Source organism: Larus michahellis, chromosome 9, assembly GCF_964199755.1.
Source record: "Larus michahellis chromosome 9, bLarMic1.1, whole genome shotgun sequence".
NCBI classification, from domain to species: domain Eukaryota; kingdom Metazoa; phylum Chordata; class Aves; order Charadriiformes; family Laridae; genus Larus; species Larus michahellis.
Genome location: NC_133904.1, coordinates 16,494,822 through 16,510,623, shown reverse-complemented (window position 1 = coordinate 16,510,623; position 15,802 = coordinate 16,494,822). Strand labels below are relative to the sequence as shown.

The following is a 15,802-nucleotide window of genomic DNA, read 5'->3' as shown; positions in this document are numbered from 1 at the left end:
CAAGTAATATATTTCAAGCACAGACCATTTTTAGAACAGGGTGTTTTCGGTAGTTTAGAAGATGGATGAGAGAAAGATCAGTAACAAAACCCAGAGAATTTGGTTGTTTTTATTAAAAGAACAAAAAAATTCCTGGGACAAATTCAGTATAAAGTGGGATTCAAAATTGTTTTTCCAGGAAAAGAATTCTTCCAATTTAAATAAAAATTTATATTGCTCTTTCTGCATTGTTTAATACTGTGTTGAAAAATGATTCTCTATTTCCCCTTCTAGGCACAATATGAAAACCCACCACATATTTATGCTCTTGCAGACAGCATGTACAGAAACATGATTATTGACAGAGAAAATCAGTGTGTCATTATTAGGTAAGAAAGATATTTTATCATCTGCTGTTGGTGTTTTAACTTCAAGAAGCAGAAAAGCTGTTTTTTTATTATATCAATAAAAATCTTCTGTGTCCATGACCACTTAACGTTTTTGGGTTTTCTAGGATAGCTAAGTACTTTCTGGCCCTCCCTTTTATTTTCCAGTGCAATCCTGATAACTTAACACAAGAAATCTCTTTCCCACATAGTCAGCTTCATTCCCAATACGAAAACTGCAGTAGCTTGAATGACTACATGAGGGAGATGGATTAACAACTATAGCAGCCACAGATACTGTTAAATCCAACATTCTCACATCGACTGCATTTACCATGCTCTGGTTTTAGTGGTTTGGGTTTTTTTCCCCTGTTAAAAATAAATATACTTTTGTTCCTTTTGGAATTTTGCTTGCATTTAGTCAGAGACAAAAGGAGGAGAGAGATACTGGAAAATTAATTTTGTCTTCACTGTTCTATTTTAATTATTAGGCTGAGGCAATTCACTGAAGAATTATTACTGAACTTTTTTAATGACAGGTATTACTTAAGTCAAAATCTAAGTGAATTTTGGGTCCAGAGGTATGTTTTGTTCTCATCTGTGGGTTTATAGATGGTGTATGATTGATAAAAGAAATTGTGCAGAAAGCGAGAACTGTGGGGTATTTGAGCTGGTACGCTATACCTCTTCAGACTGTCCTTACATAGAAAACTACAGAGGTTCGCTGGAGTGTCCCTGGAACTGCAGTGTACCTGTGGCAGTGGTCTCCAGAGTGGGTGCATGCATCACATGCACAGGGCATGTGCAGTGAAATTCATTGGGATGCGGGAAGAAAATATTAGACCTTCAGTAGTAGATGTATGTGATTTATGAACAGATAAATTATATACATACGTTGGGAGGGTGTGCGCTCAGACATTTTTTAATGATGGTGTGTGTGATCGAAAGCATTTGGAGACTACTGGCCTATGAGACTTTCCCAAGAACTAGGGAAAGGAAAGAGGAGAAAAAGAAAAAAAAAAAAATTAAAGGGCAACTCTCATTATTTTATTAATAACAGCTTTTCTTAAGCTTTCTATCATTTCTGTGTGGAACACACTGAGAGGCATCACTATGAATTTAACTGCTGTTGAATTTAACAAAAGAGATATTTGAAGACTGAGTGTTTTCTTTGTCCAGGAGCCCCTCTCTGGTCTTCACCCTGGGGTGTCTGCGTGCCCTGCAGTGTCACAGCCCCGTGGGGACAGGGTGTCAGTGGTGATCAGATGCCGTGTCACTTGTTGCGCTCGATCCCTTGGGCTGGGACCTGCCAGGAAATGGGTGGTCGCTGATGTTTAAGCTTAAATGCCCTTGCACCAACCACTTACTAATTTAATGTTGTTGCAGGAGTATTATAAAGAACTGAGCTTAGTGTGTGGGTCTTTCATGTGGAGGTGCTCCATGTGCAAGCGTTCCTGTACCCTACTGAATGGTCCAGTGTGAAAATAGATTTCATATTAATATATCTGACCAGTGAGCTGCCATGAAAGCTTGTGAGGAATAATTGTTTGAAAGTTATATTCCCTGTTTTATTTCTTTGAATCTGTGCCTGGGGGCTGTCCAGGCAGAGCTTTCCTGGGTGACATATTTCAGTGGAAAAGTGCACAGGTGTGTCCTTCTTAGTATCAGCAAATGTATGTAGGTATGGGGAAACAGTTGGTTTTCCATGTAGGAAGGTCAACCAGGCGTTCAGTTTGCTACGCTGAGCTGTACTCCTATAAGAGCCTCCCTGTTCCTGTGCCCCTGGGTAAAGCAGGGTGCCATATAAAACAAAATGTCCAGAGCTCATATTCCTGTCCCTCGTGTATCTGGATTGTTCCCTGAGCTCAGTCTTCCTTTTTGGAAAACTGATGCCTGTTGCCATTCTGAAGTCAGTAGTCCCATTTAGTCAAATTCAGACCTGTTAGGAATGGGTAGAATTGGGATTTATTTTGCTTTTTGAAAAAAGTAACATGCCAGAGCCTGGGATATTTCACATGAAGCTAAATTTATAGTGAAAATCTTTAAACTGTAGTGAAATGTGATTTTTGATCCATTGCTAATGCCCCAGAGTGCACTGAATGCAGAGTGTCACGCTTTTCAGAGCGTTGAGATGCAGACTTACAGCATTAAATTCACATGAGAATTCTGGTGCTTGAACAATGGATGATGTGCTCTTTGGAGTGTCTGCATTTTGTATGTGCAGAGTGAATTTTCTCTCAGCGTGTGCACAGCCTATTCAAAATCTGCTGGAGCTAACTGAAATCTACACAAAACTGAAACAAGAAAAATCATGTTTGCCAGGGACGTTTCAGAGAATTCGTCTTTCTTTCTACACATCTATTTTTCTTATAATTCGTATTACAAACACTGTAAAAACAGACTGGGCTTACAGGTAATTTTTGTGTTGATATGTTAATTTTCTTGGGACATTTAGGAATTATTTTTATGAAATTGAGTAATTCAACCATTCACAAAATTGATTTTTTTTTGGTTGATATTTTAATCCTTTCGACCACGCTTCATTTAAACTGTTTACATACATCCCATATTTTCTGATTTTAGTGTCATCACAATTTCTAGCAACTAGAGCTGGCTTGAGAATGAGGTTTAATGAAGTTTGGATTTTGTTTGCTTACGTTTTATTTCATAGACCAGAAGGCATTGAACTTGCTGGCAGACTAAAAGCTCCCAAGATGCTGCAGCTCCTGAGTGAAATGAATGTTCTAGCTAGCTTCGTATCTACTAGCACACCATTGGTTTCACTTAATAGCTGCCAAAGACTTCACCATTTCTGCCCCTGAACTGGTGATTCTCAAAAAATTCAGATATAGTTCTGTCTGTCTGCAGTTCCACAGAAGTCTGCTGAACCTAAGCGGTTTCAAACGAACATTTGTGTCTCAGTGAACCATAGTTTTTGCCATAAAAATCTGTCCTGTGGAAAATGAGCGATGATAACAGTATGGTTATTATGAGGTGCCTGTTGAATGCTTCTCTACTTCACAACTAGTCTGAATTTGGAGTGTCTTCATTGAAAATCCCTGGTGGAACAGAAAGAACAGAGCAAGCTAGTACAGAAAGAAACCCATGTTTTTTCCTTCTTTTCCTCCCCTCAAGATATCAGATTTCCCCCCTAAAAAAAGGTTTGCAGAAAGAGAAGGCAAGAAATAAAATGTAGACTGGAGTGATTCACAGATCAAAAAGGCTACGACTGGCTTACGGTGCGGATGGAGTCTCAGGAGTGGAGAGATGAGGATGATGGGGAAGGGGTTGGTGCACACCCGTGTGTTCCTACAGCATGTGGTCTGGGCACCTGCAGCATCTACCCCCAGACCTGGGAGGGGACGTGCATTCCCAGAGACTGGACATAGATTTCCAGGCAGGTGAAGGAAGGTCTCTGCAGTGTCCTGCTGTAGTCAGGACCCTCTGTGTGTGTGTGTGTATCATGCACCCTTTTGCCAGGACATTTAGTTACAGAATTCCAAATTAGATGCTGATAGAAAAAGCTCATTCTCTTCAAAAAGGCAGCGATTGAACTAGGAAAGCAGATCCAAAAGAAAATACCATTCTCTGGAAAGCCGAGATAGCAACCAAAAAAAATCTTTATGTGATAATACTGATTTAAAAAGAAAAACTGTTGCCAAAGAACAAACCCATGGCCAGGGAAGCCTGTTTCATTAGTGGAGTAATTGCAGCATGTACATGTTAAGAAAACAACATGTACGCATGTGCAGTGGTAGTTGGGGTGCTGTGAGCTCTTTTGGGTGGCTGTCAGCAGCGCAAAGACCGCGGGCATTGCTGGGCTGGGGAGTGATCGCAGGGGCAGAGCCTGTGCTGGGTGGGAGCAGGGAGCAGGACCCACAGCCATCCTCCCGCCCTCCGTATCCACCAGCCGGAATTGCAAAGGAAGTTTACTCATATGAGTAATGCAGTTACACCGGAGTTTGATTTCTCATTAAGTTTATGTTTTACTGAGGCATGGTGATTAATTTAGGCCTCTATTGAACCAAGCTCATAAGTGTCCACCACAGCAGGCTGTTCACATTTCTTCCTCACTTGAAATGGCAGCCCTTCCACACTGTCAACAAGGAGTTGTCCAATCGAGATTTTAATTACGAAGGTTTCTCTGTTGTGGCTTTTAATTCCTTCTGGGCTGTTGTTGTCCTTTAATTAAGAGAGTGGAGGCTATGATTAGTATTTTTCTAATATGCAGCAATAAATGTGTTTCTTCAGAGTTTTCTTAAGGTTTTACCTTTCTATAAAGTCGAGGACTTTGTTTTCCCTTTCTGTGATCTCTGCCGGGAGAATTTGCAGTGGCTTTAAAGCAGTTTTTCAGTCCTCCTTGTTTGTAATTTTAGTTTACATTTTACATCCACATGGCAATGTTTGAATACAGTAAAGCTATTATATGATGACTGCATACCTGAAAAGACAATGCATCTTAAATACTACAAATATATGTTAATGGAAAGATCAGTTACCATCCCAACTGTTTTTAGTGAGCAGCTCATGCCTATTTTAGGTCTATTAAGTTCAGAATTTAATGTGAGATTTCTAGTCAGCTTCTGTATTTCAACTTCTCAGAAGACTCAAATGACTGATCGTTCTAAAACATCTGTACAGAATCTAACTGGAAATACGGTTGTATTTTAATGAGGAAGTGGTGGAAACATAAGTCTGATGCAGTAAGAAAAGTTAGATAAAAGCTCTCATTCAGAAGAGAAAAATATTTCACTGAAATTATGCTACCAAGGTTTCTCTGAACATACAGTAAATTTTCTATGTAAACAAACTAAAAAGCTTGTCGAGTCACATCACAGTATTTTACATATGCTGTGTTCTTTACTGGCAGATCCAAGAGTTGATTATAAATATTTGTTATTAAAATTTCTACGTTGGCCTGGCGATGTAAATAAGTATTGCTTGTATTGTTCTACACCCAGGGATACTATATTAAATGTCACTCAGAAAATTAATTTTAGAGAGAAGGGTGAGGCTCTGTGTTGGATCTTGCTTCTCTACTCTAATCACTGATTATGTTTCCTCTGGGAAGGAAGGAAGGAGGAAAAAATTTTCCCTCTGTGTTTGTAGTCTTACTCTGATTTCAGCTAAATGTTAATTGACTTTGCTGAACAAAATGTCACTTTTTGGAAGTAGTACATAATGCTTGAAGAAACAATATGTCTTTCAAAGCCTTATCTTTTTTGTTACTGATGGAGACTATGTAATGTTTTTATTTTTAGTAAGAAAAGTCTCTGAGAAAATTGTCAGTACTGCAGTCCATGTACTTTAATAATTTTTCAACCTTTAAAAACCTCCTTACTTCCAACATATTTAAAACTACCAAGCTAGAAAATGATTCTTACATCTGCGTAAGGTAGTTTTAATAGCAGCAGAGCAATAAGATACATGTGAAAAAGTTTCTGTATGAGAATCATTTGGCAGGAATGCCACAATTTCCCTGTTACAGTTGGCTACCTGAGCTTTACTGGGGGCAAGATCCTGTTCCATCAGATCAAGTTTCTTTGGTTGATAAATAATGCATCATCCTGTTTTATTCTGGTTTAATTGTAGCAATTTACTGGTCTCTGATCAATAAAAGCATAAAACTGAAAAAAGCATATGCATGCATAAATCTAAAGCAAACTCTGAAATGCAATCTTTTGGCCAAATTAATTTAATATAAAGGACCACTTACATCGAAACAGAGACTAACAATAAAATGGAACTATATTTCTCCAGGTCAATTTCCATGGCAGACGCTATGAAATGAGAAATATAAACCACATTTAATTTGATCAAGGAGGAGAAGGGTAATTTATGCATCAAAGAAAATTTTACAGAAATGCGTTATATTTTTACTGTGTGATAAATAATACCTGATCAAATTCATTCAGTGTTTGGCCCAGGATCCTCCTCTGTGTTCAGTTGAAAACTGCATATATAAACTCAAGAGTATGATTTGGTTTAGATTGGTTTGTCTGTCTTGTATTACAACAGGATGAGCAAATTTACTGCGAGCAAATTTTGAAGAAATGTTCTTTTAATTATTGAACTATTGCTGATTTGAGCTTCTAAGTACAGTTTGCCATCCAGCAAACTCTGTCTGTCCCTGTGAATGTAGTAGATAGCAATAATACAGGCTTTCCTCTTGATGCTTGGGAAAAGATGACTCAGAGTAATAAAAATCATGGTCCGCGTTTCAGAGATGAGATGATCAAGAAGTATTTCTTCACCTTTTCAAGTTTCCTGTTTGATCTGTAAAACTACAGTCAGGAGAAGACAAAAGCATGAAGACATTCCGGGGGGGGAGAGGGGAGGAAGCCTTTCAGTACTTCTGTGCTGTTTGGAAACTTTAAAGATGCAAAATGATATTTGCAGCTTGGCAGTTTGAGAAGCTTTTTCAGAATTAAACCTTTGAAAATGTGTCCATTTCAGCTCCATGATAAGGAGCTGTGAGTTGACATTCTCAGCAAGTCCTTTTCCTGGGCAGGACATGCTGATGTTTCTCTGGCAAACGTAGCTAAGATTTGTGCAGGAAAAGATGTGCATTTGATCCGTATCCAGGAAAAAGTAGGCGCAGGATAGAAGAGTCAACAACATTCACTGAAATTATTCAGGAGCTTAAAGATAGCACAGATTTTCACACAAGAAAAAAAAAAATATTTCAGATAGCTTTATAGTACTGAACCAACATCCGTGTGTTGTTTTTTGTATTAGTATAGTTGTCTGGGTCAGGGTAAATTCGTTGAGGTCAAAACTGACTTGCCACCAGCATTTATGTAAGGCTGGAGGAATTCTCCAGAAACGAAGTTAGCTTTAAGGTATGAAATAAAGCGTGAGGTTGGATTGTCTGGCATGCCAATCTTCTTTCCTGCTTGAGAAGCTTACTAATTGTGAGAAGGCAAATCTACTGATGTTGTAAACATTATTTGCCATTGAACTGAAACATTACAATGGAAGGAAGGAATTGTGAAAGCTAGTATGGGATATTAAGACTTCTTGTACCCTCTGTCAAGAGGCATAGGAGCAGGAAGGTAGTTCTTCCGTCATTCAGGATGTGATTAATAATGTCTCATTATTTCATTCAGGAACACCTAAAACAAAAGACTCCTGAACTGAAGTAGGTATCTGGTGTGGCATTCAAAGCTTGGATTTTCAAATGAGTTTTTGTATTAACATCTGAAATCCCACTAAATTTAGATGTGAATTGAGTTCTTAATACACTCGTTCTCGTTTGAGCATCTTGGTTTAAGTATATTTATTTCTCAATTTACATAGTTTTCTGACTTCGTAGAGTCCCGTAGAGATTCAGGTGTCCATGCAAGATGATGTATTCAAAATTATTTATTCACAAATACATCCAAGTACCATGCTACAATACTGTATCACAGTCTATATTACCAGTTTACCCAATGTAAATATGGTGTATGTTTACTATTATTCATTGTTAAGGTAGCTATTCAAGTCTGAACAAGATAAACCACAAATTACTCCATTTGAGAATTATTTAAAAACTTAACAGGTACATTTTTGTGTTCCTTTTCTCATAGTGGGGAAAGTGGTGCTGGAAAGACTGTAGCTGCTAAATATATCATGAGTTATATCTCCAAAATTTCAGGAGGTGGCCCTAAAGTACAGGTGAGTAATACTGAAGCATAAGCATAGCCTAAATTTTTACTTCAGAGGTAGAATGACAAAGGTCTGTCTTGGCAGACACTGGCAGCCAAGAGGCACTCCTGAAGAAACCTGTGGGTGAGCAGCTAGAAATACATACAAGCCTCAACAGCAGAGAGACAAATGCAGTGAAAAGTGAGCAGATTGCTGGGCTGCCTGCGTGATGGGAAGTCCACAGACCCAGCATAATCTCTCCTAAAAGTTCTGTTGCTCTTGTGCTGAATTATGTCTACAAGCACTTTTAATTTTTTTTTTAGCTAAGGGGTAAAAGGTACTTTAATTATTGTTCTTAACCAGATTAAGAACAACAACCAGTCTTTGGTTTGTCCCAAAGCTAATCTCTTGTCCATACTTCCAACTCCTAGGATCAGACAGAGACAATAGTAACACGCTTTACTGCTTTCTAAGACAGCTAGATAGCAGCAGCATCGATCCCAAAACAGGTTGCTGAAGCACTTGCAGATTCCTACATTTTTTGCTGCTCTGACTTCATTGGTTGTGGTTCCAGAGCCCAAAAAAGATTTAAATGCTCATGTGTAAGAAGGAAATGGTTTAAAATCGAGATGATGAAAAAAACAGATCAATTTATTGGCTGTGTCAGTTGAGAGAACAGTGAAAAGGACTAGTTTTTAGCCTCGGGCATTTTGTTCAGTTTTATAGGATTTTCTTCAAAATATAGGAACTAGAAGGCCTGAAAAAAAAAGATGGTTAGATTCTATTCCTTATCTGATCAAAAGGACTTCTTACAGATGCAAGCTTTCTTGCTTTTTTAATACATAATTTAGATGTCATGGTTTTCTAGAAAATCTGTAAGGGCTTTAGAAATGTCTATTTCTGAGTCTCTGTTTCTCTTGTTTCCTAAAATTTTAGCATGTTAAAGATATTATTCTACAGTCCAACCCTTTACTGGAGGCCTTTGGGAATGCAAAAACTGTACGGAACAACAACTCCAGCAGATTTGTAAGTCCCTCTGCCTTAGAGATTTCTTTATTCTTCCAACTTTTGTGCTGTTACAAAAATGGTGTTCAGGAGTATAATACAAATTGTCTGCAAGTGAGGTAAATCTAAATAAAATACAAAGTGTTTTTTAAAACATAAAGTGTATGTTGAGAGGCCTCTGTTCCATTCTGTATAGGTTGCGCATTTGTTTCTCTTACAATATGTCCTGGTCACAGTTTATTTATAAAATGTTCGGTATGCAAACAAATAACTTAATAGCAACAAACTGATCAGTTTTCTAGATCAGTGAAATATATGCAGTAATATTTTAAAAAATAATATAAAAATTGATAGCTTTTTCAAAAATAGATGAAACCCTCCTTAGAGTTGTTTGATGGAAAATGCCTTTACTAATATGTAGAGAAAGTAGGCAGGAATTATTTTCAATCTGTCATTATAAAATACTCAAAGTATTGTGAAATGACAGTTCATTAGATGATGTGGTGTATGTTCTGTTTTTAAAAGTTACCCATAGGCTTTACAAATTTGAGATCTGCTCCTCAGCCAGCGTGAGTGTTAATGCAATTAACGTCTCCCTGACAGAAAAAGATAATTGCTTTACCTTGCTTCCGAGCAGAATGCTATGTTTGCCGTTGGTCATAAATCTGTTAAGTTTACTTCCTATATACGTGAGCCTTATGGTTTCCTTTATACTAAGCAAGAGTTTCAGCAGTGAAAAGAAGCCACTCGTTTCCTCTCTACATTTGCATTAACATATGACTTATTCCAAGTCTAGTGCTGTGCAAATGCAGAAAGAAAGATACATGATAGTTAGAGACTCTAAACTTAGGTTACACCTTGAGGCAGCTGTGTCACTGCATCCATAAAGTTTAAATATCCTAGTAACCGTCCTTGAGATACGGTACAAGTGCATGATTTCAGGTTTGTATTAACTAATCATTCAACAGCTTTAATTATTTATTGCAGGGGAAATATTTTGAAATCCAGTTTAGCCCAGGTGGAGAACCAGATGGAGGGAAAATCTCCAACTTCCTACTGGAAAAATCTCGAGTGGTAATGAGGAATCCTGGAGAGAGGAGTTTTCACATTTTTTACCAGGTCAGAAGTGTATAGGTCCTTTCCGAGTTATTTAAAATAACTGGTACCAGTTTTTCCTTTTGATTTAATATTCGTTCTCAACACAGTGAGATTACTGAATGCATACTCAAGAAGGTAATCTGGATATCGCTGGGAACCTTGATAACGTGTTAAAACACCATCTAACATAGCCCTACCTAGCTGCCTTCCAGTTTGAGAACAAAAGTACTTCGATATTTCAAAGGCCTTGCTTGGAAATTCACTGTGAACTCCCATATGGAAAATTCCAGTAGAATATAATAGAAAATTAGAACTTTCCAACAGATTTCTTTTTAAACTGGCCTATATAATTATACCTTCTGCTCTGGAATTCCATAGCACAGCTGTGAAAGAGAGATTTAATTCTCAGTTAAGTTTTCTAGGATGTTTAGGATAATATCTATTTGTTGAATTCTACAAGCATCCCTGCTTTTTTTGTGTTTCAAAAGGCTTTTCTGGCCTTCATTGGACCTTGACGTAGGAGTTCCTTGTCTGCTGAAGTGCTGTTGATCAAGCTCTACAAAACTAGAGTAAAGACAGCACATTGTAAGTGACTGTAAGCAACTTCATGTAAAGTTGCTTTTTTTGTGCCAGGCTGGAAAGCTGAGTTGGAGCTGGAATTGCTCCAGGAGCTGTGTGTTCTCCTATTCCAAGGTCTATGAGCAATTTGCTCTGTCTTGCTGATTTCCCTTTGTGGTTTGGAGAGGCTTTTTTGACACAAGAGTTAAAAGATGATGGGGTTTTGACTATTCCCTTCTGATGTTAGTTTGTTCAAGTCTCTCCTATTGCAGCCATGTCTGTGCGCAACTGCCAAGACTTCACATAGGTCTGAGGACCCTCTTCTCTGGCATCACAGAGAGTCCAGGAACCTTTTTTAACTACTCTGTTATTTATTCTTGGCCCTGTTGGCCTAAATGGTGCAAAGAGGTGTGACTTGAGCCGTGCTTCAAATAAACATATTATTGGAGCCGTTCAAAACTTGTTTAACGTATGGGACATAAAGAATACTTGGCCTCACAGTTAGAGTCACAAATGATGCTTTCTTCATGTGTTCTTTCAACTCTGCCATCCTTTCAGTAGGCATGGAAAACACATTGCTGTGAAGATGTAGATAGTATATTGCACATTGGAAAACCCACTTTGCCTTACCTTTTTGAGGTAAAGATAATGGAAGGCATTCAAGTCAGTCACAGTTTTTGCTTTTTATTAGATGATGGAACTAGTCACAGTTTTTGCTTTTTATTAGATGATGGAACTAAACCTTTCATAGGAATGGGAATGAAAATCTGTTCTTTTGGGTTAAACAATTAACAAGTCATAGGAAGGGTACATACCTGGCACAGCACTAGCCATATCTCTGACAGTAGTTTCAGCCTCAGTCACCTGTTTCCAACCTGCCTCATCTCTGCTGAATATCGTGTGATACCTAATTTGGGGATTTTTATTCTGCAGCTAATTGAAGGGGCCTCCGCTGAACAAAAAAGCAGTCTTGGCATTACCAGTATGGACTACTATTACTATCTGAGTCTCTCTGGGTCCTACAAAGTTGATGACATCAATGACAAATCGGATTTCCAAGAAACACTGGTGAGTTTTTCACTCTATGATTTGCACAGTGGTGGATGTATGTTCATTTCACTGTCCATTTGTGGCAAAGACACTGACGTATTAATGTGGGAATGAGAAATTAATGTAGATGTAACTTATTTTAATTTTATTTTAGCCTGAGGAGGAGTATGTTGCCCTGAAGAGGTCCTGTGTTGCAGCCTAACAATCATGAGAAGACAGATACTTTTTATAGGAAGGTGTTTTGTTTGCTGTTTGTTCTTTTTCAGAAGGGTACAAATTTAATGAAATTTAATTGGGTGCAAATAATCTGCAGTAAGAAAAATGTAAAAATGCAAACACAGTGAGGACCTTCCATTAGAAGAAAATGTAAAAGAGTGCCCTGTTTTAGCTGAATTCTTAGTGGTGACTGATCTCTGTGCCTGTTTAAAACAGTGCAACTGAGAGGCTGGAGAAAGGGACTTAGAAAGCACAGATCAGGCATCTTTATCCATTGACAATGCTGTTGCTTTATGCAAGTCATGCTAACTCGCTGGTCTCCTGCTATTAAAAATTTACTATTTAAAATAAGGATATTAATACATCTTCGGTTTTATATATTTAGCACATCTAAAGGCCTAACAAAAAATAAATCATTACTGTTGTATTCTAGCTAACTTGGTATTTTAGAAAAACAGTCAGTCGAGAAGACATTTTATAAGTTACCACGTGTTCTAGACTCCAAAAGCTGATTATTTTCTAATCTGTGGATTATTTTCTAGTAAGTGGCTGGAATTCACAGCCTAAGACAGATAGACTGTTCTGCTTTTTTGACTCATTCAGTACAGCTTCACAGTTCTTAGTCTCAGTGGATAAACTGTCTTGTGTAGAAGGAATAAAATCATTGTCTCTTAAGTTCATTGTTGCCCATTTTTGCAATGAAATTATTTATTTTGAGTGTGACACTAAAGAGCAGGTGCTTGGTTTTTAGTAACTGCAATTTTTCCAGAATTTATTTTGCTAGCATATCTTCTAAATGGTGTAGATGCTTCTGTTTTTAATTAAAAAAATACAAAAATGCTGAAGTAGGACATCGGGTACCTTTTGAAACTTCAGTGCAGGCTATAATGAAATTTGGTTGCCTTAGGTATTTAAACTGTTTTGAAAACCCCAAATTTTTCACATCAAAAATTTAAAAGGACTTCTATGACAAGAGTCATTGAACAGATTCTTTCACTGATTCAATTTTTTTTTTTTTTTACAGCATGCAATGAGTGTGATTGGGATCTTTGCAGAGGAGCAGGCATTGGTGCTGCAGATTGTGGCAGGAATACTGCATTTGGGAAACATCAGCTTCAAAGAAGTTGGCAACTATGCAGGGGTGGAGAGTGAGGAGTGTAAGTACCTCTGGAAATGGTTATAGAATTAGCAGTGGGCTGAAACCCAGATGGCATGAGGTGAACTGCAATCTTGAGATGCTTATCCAAACACAGTGCATCATTTCTTATCGTGCAAGGCTGCTCATTTAGATTCTCTTCTAAACCCAGTGGTACTGAGGCCCCTTTTTTGCCTTATACAATGCCACTGACTTAATAGGATTTTGAATTTAAGAAATGCTTTTCCAGCCTTTGAATATGAAGTAACAGAAATTGTGAGAAATGCTTTCAAGCAAACCTGAACTCTGCTCCTTTCAGTGCATCAACCACCTGTTTCTTACGTGGTTTGTCTGACCTTGTTGCCGTGTGAAAGCAGCTACCAGCTTGTGGAGTACCCCCAGTCTCAGGTACACGGTCAGCGCTCAGGCATACATGTGTATGTAGATACATCCTGAAGAAGTGCCTTGAGAACAGAAATTCAGAATTGAATTGAAATGCAGAATTTACATACTACAGTTAGGTTTCCTGTCTCAAATTTCACAACCTGTACCTCGTTATTAGGTACATCTGCTGTGTAACTGTTTCCTTATCATTTCCTTATCCGCAGTGCACTGTCCTTGCATCCTTCACCTCTTGCTGCTGTTTTATATCAGCTAGGTCCACATCAGCAAGATGTTGAAAGATTAATGGATCTTGAGTTTTAAACATTTTTGTCATGATTTATACCTTGCATCTAATGTTGATTTTATACGACCTTGATAGTTTAAGGACAGAGTGCATAAGCACAACATATGTAGTAGCTTATATGTACTGTTCTCTTAACTGTTATTTCAGAATGGCCCTTATGTTTAGGAAAACTGCATTTGTTTAGTTTTTGGTAAGTTAAATATGAATAAAATACCTTGTGCAGTCAGCTTCCCATTCAACTGTATTAGTACTCTCCTGCTATTTGTTTAAGAAATCGGGAAATAAAAATTACTAATTTTAACCTTAATTTCTTAATTTGAGAGAATAGTAAGTGAACCCAAAGAAAAACATTTTCTGGCATTTTATACATCCAAAGAAAAGTATAGGATTTTTTTATATGCCTTACGATTCCAAATGAGCTACTGTGCTTCCATTTAAATCACAGAATTAAATTTTTCAATGAAATCAAGACATTTAATAGCCAGACAAGATAGATACAGTGTGTTGCATCAAAAAGTAACAAACTGAAATGAGTTGCAAATAAGTTGGTAAATGTGAATGTATTTCTTTGAAGAGCCATGTACACCATATTTCTCTTGCTCACTGGGATATAAATACAGAAGTTGTGTATGAATAATACATTGAAAAAATCAGCAGATAGAATGAGTATAGAACTTAGTTATAAACATACTGCATTTTAAAGAAACCAGAGAAGAAATAGCAATGTCTAGTACAATTTCTGCATTATGAAGCTGAAAGTTGGGTTCATTTTTCGTTCCATTAATCCTCCCCCCAGTTTACTGTTTGTCCTAGCCAACTAAATAGTAAAGCGTTTGTAGCCCGGATAGCCACAAAAGATAAAACACAATAAAAGACCACTGATAAGTCATGTTTTGTGTAAGTCTGAAATAAAAAAAAAAGTTTAAGAGTTTGGTCAATAGTGTTCTTGTTATTATATAGCCAATTGCAGAAAAACATACCAAGGCCATTCTTTTAAGACACCAAAAGCTCTAGTCTTACTCTGAGTCAGAATTAAATCTGTACAGACCATTCTTGACCAACATCTAGACAAATGCTTCTTTAAAACTGCCAGTGATTATTGTCTGTTACAGTCCTTGATTATATTAATAGATGAAAAAAAAGTTCTCATTAATTATTCTAAATAATAAATTTAGATGTTGCAAAATCATGCCAAGTACTACTTGTTCTCTCCTAGATGCAGAAAACAATTTAAACCATCCCTCTTTATACTTGCATTGTATTGAAAGATTTGTTTTACACTTTCAGAAAACCAGTGAAGTGAACCTAGTCTTCTTCAGCTTTTCGTCACAGATTGTATTTAAAACTATTCCACAGAACCCTATTGATTACTCTTTGAAGATCATTTTTTCAATTACATGCGTATCCTGCTTTATATTAATTTCTAGATGGGAACTCTATAGTCCATAACTAGGGAAAATAATCAGGCATCTTAAGAATGGGAAGTTATATCAAGTCATGTCCAACTATTCTTCCTCTACAGTAAATCATTGTCACTGGGAAGGAAGAGAGTCTGAGGTATGCATGGTGGTTCTTACCATTAGACTATCTATATAAACTCTTACAGTAGTATTGGCTGAATACTTATTCTGGCACTTTTACAGTATATGTGGGCATACTTGGTCTATAATTATCTACATTCTTTTCCATTTTGAAGCATATGATATTTTATCTTTTCACGTGCTTTTCAACCCGAGTTCTCAGTGAGTTACCAGAGATGTTGCCAGTGGCTGAACTTTGGTTAGTTGTGTGATTTCTAGTACCCTAGGGTAAATTTAATCAGATTACTGATGGTAATAAATCAGATTTCAGAAAGCTGGCGGTTATTTGCAGTTTTAAAAATAATTTTGGATTAACGTACTGAAGGGTTTAGCGAAATCATGCTGTGACATTACAGATGCATAAAGCACAAGTGGCTGCTGCCTTAGTGATTATTTTACATCCTCCTCACACCAGTAAAGTAGATCTGAAAGCAGTGGAACATGGAGGAAACACTGTTAGAGGATTATGTGGTTTAGC

At 37.3% G+C, this 15,802-nt stretch overlaps 1 protein-coding gene across 2 annotated transcripts in view; it reads left to right on the top strand.

The window, feature by feature from the left end:
- Positions 1–15,802, top strand: part of MYO1E (myosin IE) — an 88,239-nt gene that overhangs the window by 36,587 nt on the left and 35,850 nt on the right. For both annotated transcript variants that reach the window (XR_012588933.1, XM_074599633.1), the window contains exons 4-9: positions 274–368; positions 7,937–8,024; positions 8,931–9,020; positions 9,987–10,118; positions 11,589–11,723; positions 12,946–13,078. Coding sequence is in view for 1 of the 2 variants with exons in the window: in XM_074599633.1 (XP_074455734.1) it covers positions 274–368; positions 7,937–8,024; positions 8,931–9,020; positions 9,987–10,118; positions 11,589–11,723; positions 12,946–13,078 (673 nt within the window). In the remaining variant the exon portion in view is untranslated. The remainder of the gene's footprint in view (positions 1–273; positions 369–7,936; positions 8,025–8,930; positions 9,021–9,986; positions 10,119–11,588; positions 11,724–12,945; positions 13,079–15,802) is intronic.